General features: G+C 41.9%; 1 protein-coding gene across 1 annotated transcript in view; it reads left to right on the top strand.

Moving 5' to 3' along the window:
- prtfdc1a (phosphoribosyl transferase domain containing 1a) overlaps positions 1 to 8,532 on the top strand; it is a 26,428-nt gene extending 17,896 nt beyond the window's left edge. The window contains exons 8-9 of the mRNA XM_037694207.1: positions 5,343 to 5,419; positions 8,485 to 8,532. Of these exons, the coding sequence (XP_037550135.1) occupies positions 5,343 to 5,419; positions 8,485 to 8,532 (125 nt within the window). The remainder of the gene's footprint in view (positions 1 to 5,342; positions 5,420 to 8,484) is intronic.
- The last annotated feature ends 2,821 nt before the right edge of the window (positions 8,533 to 11,353 follow it).

Raw genomic sequence — 11,353 nt, 5'->3', positions numbered from 1 at the left:
TTTAAAAAAGTGTCGAATCTAGTTTGTGATAAACGAGCTTTCATGGTAGTTGAATTTAATTCCACTCCCAGAAAAACAAATGTCTGGGCCGGGAAAATCGAGCTTCCTTCCAATTTATGGCGAAGCCCAGATTTAACAGGTGTGATGTCAACACCTGATCCTGCATCAGCGCCTCCTGTCTGAAGTGACAGGAGCAGCAGATCATCCAGGTAAAACAAAAAACTCTCGTCTCTGTGTTTTAGGATGATCGGTATGCGTTCTCTGGATGTTATACAACAGATCCAAAAAACGGTCTCACCCCTCCGATCCGTGAGTAAAAACCCTGTGTTTTCTCTCCGTTGGGGGACTCTGTAGATTACTTTTATCAGAAACACTTGGATTTCTGCATTTAGGGATGAGATTTAGTCTGATGATGACGGGACCGTTTTTATAACTCCTCTGAATGGGGGGGTTCGGGTTGCAAACTGTAACTTGTACCATTTGCATAAAACCTTGTCCATCCATCTGAAAAACGGCGAGCATGTTTTAGCCACTCTACGTAACGTTCGTAGGGTGAACGTGCGTTAAGTGATGTGTCATGTTTTGTACGGCTGTCAGCAGTCCGCCCCTCAACCGCCGTCATGCGTCGCGGGAACGTTTTCTGTGTGATCCAGGGCGAGGCTTGTGCTGAAGGCGAAGCGTATGACAGCTAATGACGCGGTGGGGCTGCGCGTTTGACGTCGCTGTGCGAACGTTGAAAAGGCGGAGGGCGTGACTTCATTAACGCCGCGCTGTTGGAGTGAAGGCTGCTAGCCCCGCGGGAGCACACGTTTTTCTCTGGAGGGACGCGCGCCGCTCTCGCTGGAGGGGCGCGCGCTGGAGGGAGGCGGGACTCATTACCGGGTTCTTTCAGCTGCTTCACGTTTAAGCTGCAGTGAGCTGCCGAAAGCTGAGACGCGGTGGGTGACGGCTGCCCGCGTTTGATTCGTTGAGACGGGTGTTGTTTCTTGTGAGAGAGAAGGACCTCCACCCGAACCAGCCTGCGGACCACATTTATACCGATGTGAGCTGGTTAGCGCCGGCAGCTGTGTGTGTGCGCCAGCATCAACGCAGCGCCGTTGGATGGAGGCTGTTCATCTTAGTGATCGACTCGTCATGTCTAGAGCGGCGGTGAGTTAAAAAACCTTTAATTAAGGACACCGGCTCATGTGTGGAGGCTGTTCTGTGATCGACTCGTCATGTCTTAGAGCGACGGTGAGTTTAAAAACCTTATTTAAGGACACCGGCTCGTGTGTGGGGCTGTTTCATCCCACGAGTGCGAGTTGACATCGCTTGAGTGAAAATCGTGCAGCCCGGGATTATAACGAGTTATTTCACTTACCATCGTGCCCTGTAAGCGACTAGTAATGTCTTGGAGCGGCGGTGAATTTAAAAAAACCTTATAAGGACACCGGCTCTTAATGTGTGCGGCCGCTGTGAGCTCATCCGGCTTACAGGCTGGCTAAAAAACAGACACTTTGATCATTAATGATGATTTATTTCAACTTTCGTGTCACTTTTACACACACCCTCCGGAGACCGTCATTTTGAGAAACTTCTCTCTCATGAGCTCTGCGATTGTTTGCCCAGAGCGCTGTCTTGCAGGCGAACTCTGGGGAAACGCTGAGCTGCAGGTTGCCGGAGTGAAGAGGGCTGGATTCTGACGGGCGGGGCTGGTGGTGGAACTCAGCGAGAGCCGCGGCCGTGGAAAAGTCGAAGCTTGCTCGCGACGGTCCCTCCAGCGGGACGGGGTGGGCCGCGCGGCTTGATGAGGTGGCGCACAGCCTCTGGCACCTCCTCCGACTGTTTCAATTCGCCAGCATGGTTTGAAACTGCTCTGAACAACACGTCCGCGATGAGCTTCATCAGGTCTTGTGCAGTTTCTCCGGCAGCGAGGGGAGTAACGAAGCCAGGTGGATCGTTGGATCATCGTCATCCGCGCTGCAGTCCTCGACAGGCAAACCGTGGGAGAGGCACATATGTTGAGCTGGCGTCAGCTGCCTTACAGAGGGAGTTCTTTGTCTCCAAGGCAGGTCTGCGGCCTTCAGTCCCTCGGACATGCTATATGCTAGCAGCGCACGTTGTTGCTAACTGCGGCTGCCTGAAAATACATCGGTGGGCTCGATTGGAGAGCGTGGTCGCCGTCTGGTTCATGTTCCTCCGGAGGGACGGGACGCTGCTCCGACCTGGGCAGCTTCGCACCGGAAGCTTCCGCGAGGCTTGGCTCCAGGGGGGTTACCGAGGAATAGCCCCGCTCGGTGAATCCCTCAACTCTGGTGATGGGAGCGGACTGGGGACCGACTCCTCCAATCTACCAGGAAAGAACCGTCTGTGGCCTCGCCTGTCGAACGTCCTGTTGGAACGCGAGGCCGTATGGATCAAGACGGTGAGCCACAGTGGAGCCCAGTGAAAAACAACCTTCCCGCCGATCATCCGAACTGGCGAGAAAAGGTGAGGGACGTAGAAAAAAGGGGTCCCTTCATGTCAGCCTCCTCCTGGGTTCCGCCGGGCAACCGAGAGGGCGCTGTCGGCCGGGAGCGGTGTGATCGCCGATGCGAAACGAGGTGGGATGGGGTGAGCATTCACTCAGCCCCCCTCCACCTACACTACGCTCCCCAGGAGGGAATGAGCAGCGGGGGCTGCAGCTGAGCACGCCTTGCCCCGGAGGAACCATCCGGTTCGCCCCGAGGGTCGGCAATAAGAGGAAAAAATACAAGATGGCGTTGTCCAGCATGTAGTGACCTGTCACTGGGAAATGTTCCCCGACGCTTACCTTGGAATAAGACTGCTCGTCATCTTCTCCTCGGGGAGGAGAACTCACCGGACGACCGGAGGTCGACTGCCGGGCCAAGCATCCTACACAAAGGTTGGTCATTTACACAATTTATCCTCTTTGTTCTTCTGACAGTGCTATATTAGCTCGCTGAAGAAAAAATGGGAGCCGATTTCCCGCTCTTAACGTAATTTATACGGACCGGGTGGGGCCCACACAGCAGGTGGGCGTGGACTAAATTTTTTCAGTGCTTATGCTCTGCATAACGGGATAAACCCATCAGCGACAGCCTTAAAGGGCGAAGCCTATATGAAATAGAACTTATTTAATCAGCCTAACATGCATGTTTTTAGTTTGTGGGAGGAAACCGGACTACTTGGAGAAAGCCCACGCATGCTCAGAAACTCCACCCAGAAAGGCCTGCCGCCCACTATAGTCCTTGCTTGACAATTGGTTTCACTAAATCCTTTGTGTCTCTTAGAATATTTATCTAAACTTAAATAATTGATTGACCACGCCTCAGAATATTTTACAACCTGAGAATACAATCCTCCAATTCAAACCCTAAAACAGGGGTGCCCAATACGTCGATCACGATCTACTGCATCACAAAGATATATGGGTAGATCGCATGTCAAAAAAAAAATAGACATCAGCTTATCATCAGCCTCTCTATGAAATTTGTCACATGATTGACAAACAGGGCAGCCAGTCTGAGGCCGTGTTTCGGCCGTTCATGTACATGGCAACAGCCCTCGTTCTCTCTGAAGCCGAAGGTTACTGAATCCAGGTCTCTGAGTGGAGATTGTCGGGGGAACCCTCCACGGAGGCATGAAATGCTCTGCAATTGTGAAGTGGCGCATGTGCACTACATGCGGCTGCAGTCCAGAGTTTTTCTGCACTAACAACATTTATAATAAATGTCAGAGCAGAGTGCTTTTGTGCTACTCAGCCTTTTTCAGCATGTAGGAGCAAAACCAATACAATCCAGAGTCCAAAGAGACGTTAGTGTATTCATCAGTTTGAACATACTGTGATCATCCAGATGTTGCATGCGCAATGAATGCTGCTGAGCTCGGCATCAGGGTTGCCAGATAAATTTAAAATGTATTTACCCCTTCCTTTTCTGTGCACATGTTCAACAAACGCAACACACACCTCATCTTTGACTTGGTCATTTCAAAAGTAGCTCGCATGCTGAAAAAGTGTGGGCACCCCTGCCCTAAAATATATTGTATTTTGTGATGCTGAGTGAGAAGGGGCTCACTGCTGATGTGAAGCTTGAATAAGACGGGTCTTTCTTCTGCTGTTGCCAACAAGGAGGAGCAGTCAGAGTTAATGACTGCACCCATTAGTCCCATGTGCTGCTGTAACTAAAACATGCAACATATGTCATCATGGATGTTGTGGTGGTCGGAATGTTGTGACAAAAGAGGGTGATGTCAAATAGACATGTGCAAGTAAATTAAACATAAAGAACAGACTTAGTGATCCTGACAAAGACAGTACTTTATGTTTAAACCTCAGTAATGAGTTGCCATTAAACGTCTGTAAATCCAGCTCACTCAAGAATAAAGGTGCAACTTTAATTCAATTTTCTTTTCATACTCATTTGTAGTTTTAGCTTTTAGTTTTTAGCTCTTTAGTGTTGTTGTTTAAAGCACTACATTTTGAAAAATATTATTTTACTCTTGTTTATTGCAACTCTTCTATTATCGTGTAGTGAACCATATTTAAAAAATGTTGTGTTTTGTACCTTTTGCTCTTTTTTTCCTGTTAACGTGGGTTTGTGTATGATGATGTAATGAGAACACAGTATAATTTTAACATTTTAAACATAATCATGTATATATATATATATATATATATATATATATATATATATCAACATCTGTATATCTCTATGTAGCTCTATATATTTCTATATATCTCTATAAACTGTACCTCACTATATCTCTATATAGCTCTAAATAGCTCTGTATTGGGGTGCACCGATTGCAGTTTTCTGGCCTATCACCGATTTAAAATAAATTTAAAAAAAAATGTATATATATATATATATATATATATATATATATATATATATATACACACACACACATATATACACATGGAGTGAGGAGTGAGAGTGGTAGTGCATTGTTAGAGAAGGCAAGCCTGTGATCTGAAGGTCATAAGGTCGACCCCCAACACCAACATGTGGGTAGAAGAGGTGAAACACCCACAACTGCCTCCACCCTTATTTGCCCCACTCTGGGCCCTTGAACAAGGCCCTTAACCCCCACCATCTGCTGCTCTGGGTGTCCTAGGTATCAGCTCTCTGCTCCACACAGAGGGCTGTGGTAGCTCTGTGGTTGCATCAGGAAGGGCATTCCATGTGAAAACAATTTCCAAGACTCCATTCGAGTTAGTTCACTGTGACAACCCCTGAAGAAGAAAAAATAAATTATATATTTATGAATAAAGAGCACAATGTTTACCTGTGATCCAAACTATGAACTTTACCCAAATCACAACCCTTTTACATTCACATCTGTGTTTGCTTTGACAGACGTTGGATTTGAAATTCCCAACCTCTTTGTTGTTGGCTACGCCTTGGACTACAATGAATACTTCCGTGACCTGAATGTAAGTCCACAGTTTGCTGTGACTGCTGCACATCGTGTGACCTTTTGAAGAGCTTTAGAGAAAGAGATGAAAGCTGTAGAGTAAACACAGTAAATCAAAGGGATGCACTCCTCTCCATGAAACCTAAACTCACCAAACAGGTAACCTGTCTGAGGAGGTTTGACCGGAAGGAAAAGCAGCAGAGATGTTTCTATGCAGGGGGGGGAGGGGGGGGGGGTTCTGTGTGAGTCTGTGCATAATGATAAACAGTGACTATTTATTCGACAAAGATTTGTCAAAAAGTGCTGGTTTATCAAAACATTTTCTAAAACTGAAGGGGAGTAGACTTTTCCTCAAAGTATTTTCATCTAATCAGACTGAATTAAAAACTTTGTCCCATTAGTTTAATCCCCATTAACTGTGTTGAAAGGAAATTACTGGTTCAGTGTCATGTATCACATCTGAAGTCACTTTACAAATTTCACCCATCAAACCTACTTATCTAAAACTTTCATTTTACAGTTTTGAATAAACATTAAGTTCAAGTTTAGCTCAAATCGTAACCATATTTCCCTAATCTGCACTTTATTGTAAAAACTAAGAGTTAATTAAATAAACTTGATTAATAAAAGTCACAATTTAGATGAAACTAGAGAAACTGCATTTCCTGTGAAAATGCAGTGTGAATGCTTATCGCTAAAGAACTTGCTGAAAAACAGCTGAAATTAACAAAAAAAAATCTGAAATGTAGCTGAAAGGGAGAAACAAGCCTAAATTAGCAGAAGAAAGCAGAAAGAACACATATTTGCTGAATTAATTTTAAATAAGCAGAAATGAGCACAAAGAATAGGGAATTAGTTTTAAAAAAAAAACTGAAATGAGCACAAAAAATACTAGATGAAAAGTAGATGAAAAATCAGAAAGAAGCACAAACCACCAGAAGGAAGTGAACGGAGCTGTAACGAGTTAAAAAAATGTGGAATTAGCTGAAAAACTAAATTTAGCACAAAACAGCTAAAAAGTAGCTGAAATAGCAGAAACGTAAAGGAGCATAACAAGCTGAAGTTGGCATAAAGAAGTTAATTAGGTTCAAAGAAATTACCACAAAAACTTGAATTTATCTGAAAACAGCTGAAATTAGCTTAGAAATGTTAAAATAAAGTAGCTGAAGTAGAAAGATCACATTTGCTGAAAGAAGCAAAACTGTATTATTTCCCTTCCCTTCACACATGTGCCTGTTGGTGCTGCCAGGCCAGCACTGTACATAAGAAATTATTCCATTATTATTAATAAAAATGATTATTAATTAGAATAATTGTGCTTCTGAGCACAAAAAATGGAAATGATCTGAGAAAAGCTGAAATTAGCAACAAAAAATCCCTGCTGAAAAGTAACAAAAAAAGCAGAAAGAAGCTGAAAGAAGAACATTTTTGAATTAATTTTGAATTCATACGCATTCACAGCGCAACAATGGCACATTAGGAGCTTAATTATAAAGAACCAAACTAAAACAAACTAAATGATCAATAAAATGAACACAAACATTTATACTTTTCCTTCTTTAAACATTTAAAAAATAACTGTTATTTTTATGCATTTGACCTCAGCACTGCAGTGCTCTTTTTCTGTGTTTTTCCTCACAGCTGACAGTTTATTTTAAGCCAGTTTAAAATTAGTAAGGACCAGCCTGTTGGACGACAGCCATTATTTTCTATCTGCAAACATCTGGCCTCATATTCACCTCTGACTTGAGTCAAACACTCCCAGAACTTATCGTACAGGCTGCTCGGACCAAACGCTGAGGGATGGAGCGAGGACGTCATAAATGTTTGAAATGAATTGTGTGTGTGGGGGGGGGGGGGGGGATTCATTGTGAAAATTTGCAGGAATGTGGAGGTTTGTATCTCATTATCAGACAAGAGTTCAAGCTTCTCCTTATCTGTTCTCAGCCAACAAAAGAAAAATGAGTTGAAACCCCAAGACTCCCAAAGCCTATAGATTAACGAATGTCTCATAGATTTACAGATTATATTTTATGCTTGCAAATTAGTCCAGGTTTAACCATTTTGTTGCTGTAAATTTTTCATTTTCATTTAACCAAACACTAAGAATAATTTCTTATTTACAGTGCTGGCCTGGCAGCACCAACAGGGTCAAGGGAAGGGAAACAATACAGTTAGAAAAACAAGAAAACAAGAAAAATGCAGTGTGATATCCAACACCTATGTGCAAGACTACTGTATTTTCCAAAATACAAGTTAAATTTTTTTTTTGGCATAATTTGCATGCCCTGCGATTTATAGGCCGAAGCGATGTATTTATGGATTTTCCCCCATATTTATAAACCAATTTTTGGCTGAGATATGACTGTTGTCATTCATTTCTGACTGGAAAAAAATTAAAGCAGTACCACTTTCAGCCACTTGGTGGCAGCAGAGTAGTAGTAGCAGTATGGCACTCCGTTCTATCATGTAATAAGTAAACGTGGCTATAATGACAAATTCAAAAAAGTTCAAGACAAAAACAACTGGACTTTATTTATTATACTTTATACTTTATTGTTTTTTTTTCTTGAACTTTTTTGAATTTACAATGTCCTGGATGACTGAGAATCTTCACCAGCTTTTAATGATATAATCAGCTTGCCATACACTCCCCACCTTCCTTCTGCTTGTTGCTTGGAACCATCAAACCAGCTGCACCACCACGGCGAAATGCATCTAATTTGCATTTATTAAGCAAACGTTAGACTGAGACAAACATTTACGATAATTTCGAGCAAACAAATAACTGTTTTTAAGTGTTAATCTTGTTAAATTCTTATTAAAGTCCTCCCGTGCACGCTCCCGCGGCTGCCATTTGGCAGCCCATCGATTTTTGACGTATAATAGGTGCGATGTATACGGCTAAGTGACATATTTATAAATTTTTCCACTTTATTAGACAAATATGGACTGATGTAACTTATAGGGCGAAGCAACGTGTACTGCGGAAAATACGGCACATTTCTAGAACTGTAGACTATCATTAAACTTCACATTCATTTGGATCAAGCTAATTTTTTTCCTTGTATTTTCTGCTTTCAGCACATCTGCGTCATCAGCAAAACTGGAATGGCGAAATACAAGATTTAAGTATTTGAATCACGAATACAAAATGTTTTACTTTTACAAATTACCCTACTTTGTCCACTGAAGTATTACCATTTTAGTACTGCATTTATTCACATGTGATTCATTAAAATGTGCTTCAAACTAAAAGTTGAACAAGTGTGCACTGTTGTTTGTGGGTGGTCTGCTTCCACGTGTGACCAAACACACACACAATCTGAATTACTTTGATGCTGTTCATCCCTGCTTTGTTGTGCTTCACTCGGGGACAAAAAAATGAAAAGAAAGAAAATCTGCCCATCAGGACAGGACGTTGGTGACAGATGGAGAGAGCTTATGGACCTTGGCATCCTCCTGCTCGGAAGACGCCTGCTCTGACTCATGGAAAACACACGGAGGACACCATGGTGGCCGGTGAACGTCTTCGTACCACGCTGTATCTGCTTTGTCAACCACGTACCTTTCTACAAATCAGAACCAAACACTCGTGGATCAAACTGTTATTTATATAGTTGCTGTTGTATGTTCAAATACCCAGACATTTCAGAGGTTGTTATACTGAAAAACATCAGATTTAGCTTGTCATACCAAAATGAACAATTAACTGATCTGAGACATTTATTGAACCATCTTCAAAACATTATAATCCAAGAAAAATGTGTGCTTTTAGTAAAAGAAAACATGATGTAATACATTTACTTACCACACTCTAATTTTTACCGTATCAGTGAGGGAGTATTTGCTAAACCATCATCAGATTAAACTTCATCTGTCATTACTGTCTAAATCTAAATTATAGTTGTTTAATATGAAGATTTGCTGTTGCTGAAATGGAAAAATTCACAAAAACGTCAATGTTAAAAACCAACAACATTACAACCATGTGCTACATGTTTTTTTTTTCTTTATAGGTTGAAAGAAAAACAATAAACTCTCATCAAATCGTATGGCAAGATTTATAAACCAGTCCACGTCAGAGCTCTAAATTGTGCTTTTTGAATCCATGATCAACTTTTGACACACACAAAAACTTTTTTTTTTTTGTGGAAAATAAAGTTGGGAGAGCTAGATGTCAGCTTTAACCACTTAAACTTTGATGCTGTAAATTTATTCTTCAATATATAAAAATAAACTTACACTCTGAAAGTAAAATAATTTCAACATGACATCAATGATATATAGAAAAGTCTTAACGCTTTTTATTTTTAAAATGAAATAAATTGTAAATTCACTGTACTTATATATCACCTTTCTATCTTTTCAAGACACTCAAAGCTTTTTACACTACACTCTGTGTCCTCATGTACCCATTCATACAGCACTCTACTAAATCTATACAGAGAATAATCAGTGCTTTATCACATTCATGCACTGATGGGACACATAGGAGGAAGTGAGGGGTTCAGTGTCTTGCCCAGGGACGCTTCGGCATGTGACTGCTGGTGGAATCAAACCCCCAACTCTTGCATTGGAGGACGACTGCTCTAACCACTCAGCCACAGCCGCCCCAAAGTAATAGAATAAGAAAGAATAGCGTTGTACATTATTTGAAAATGGCAGTGAATGAAAAATAGTATCTGAAAAACAAGCTAAGCTAAATGGCAAGAACATTGCCAAAAAAATAAGCTAGCGTTACTCCCTAAACAAATGATTTAACTTTTTGACCACTTCTTTTGTTTTAAACATTAAGTTTTTAAAAAGCTTTTATTTTCCTAAAAACACATTGATTCGAGGCCCATTGCTGTGATTAAACGGATGCTCTGTAAACTAAATGGCCTGGCTCAACACAAGCCATGTCTGTCAAAACCACTTCTTCAACATCAACACACACACACACACACACACACACAAATGGTTTGTGTGTTTTTCTGCTATCTTTGGTGTGACTGAGAGTCATTTGTGCATGTTGACAGAGCAGAACATGTTCCACTTTACGAGGCACGTTATCATGATGCCAAACACTTCACACTTTCAGTCACCTGAAACTCTAAACAGCCACATGGGCTTGAAGATTTAAATCTGATTAAATGAACATTAAAATTTGGTTATGCTTACATTTTCTGAGGGTCACTTGAATCGCACATGTATTGACAGATTAATGTGCATTCGACCAATATGAATTGAAAATGTATTGAAATGCTCAACACGGGTCATCATGTGAGGTTTTACTGAGCCTGCTACACTATCGTAAGTTTCTGCTGCATTTTCCCAACATGTCTCCAAGCCAGAGATAGTATTCCAGCTCCAGCTGTGATATAATGCCTCTCTGACTTTAATGACCTGATAAATAGACTGTTTAGAAGATACAAGTGAATGCAAACCAAAGAGACATTAGGGGTCCTGACTTAGTATACTTTAATTCTTTAAAATCCTTGAGTGGTAAACATCTTTGCTAAACATTTAAACTATCCTCAAAGCCAGTGATGTTTTATCACTTGTATCAGGTGAGGAGTGTGTAAAAAAAGATGCTTAAGTCATTCAGCAGTCCACTTTTTGCTGTCTGTGCAGTCCAGACTACAAAAACAGTCATTGTGCCGATGGCTGAAGCCCCGCATATCCTTATCATAAAACATCAGCTCTTGTTGTTAACTAATCCCAGCACTAAAGCCCCTCGCAGTGCCCTGGGAACTCTCTGGCTATTGTCCTTCACCTTGATGCAGGGTTTGGTAAAAGCGAGAGCAGACAAAAAGCCTGGCAGGTCTCTCATGCTGTGTCTTTGTAGAGCTTCGTCTGGGGAACAGAAGTTGGGGCCGACTGCAGAAAGCGGGCTACAGGTAAACTGTGACCAACACAAAAGGAACAAAACTGGGATTGTGTGGCTGAATAGCTGCACATCCCTGCATTT

The sequence above is a fragment of the Nematolebias whitei genome, chromosome 20, assembly GCF_014905685.2.
Source record: "Nematolebias whitei isolate Nwh7 chromosome 20, NemWhi1, whole genome shotgun sequence".
NCBI classification, from domain to species: Eukaryota; Metazoa; Chordata; class Actinopteri; order Cyprinodontiformes; family Rivulidae; genus Nematolebias; species Nematolebias whitei.
This window is presented reverse-complemented; position numbering and strand designations above follow the sequence as displayed.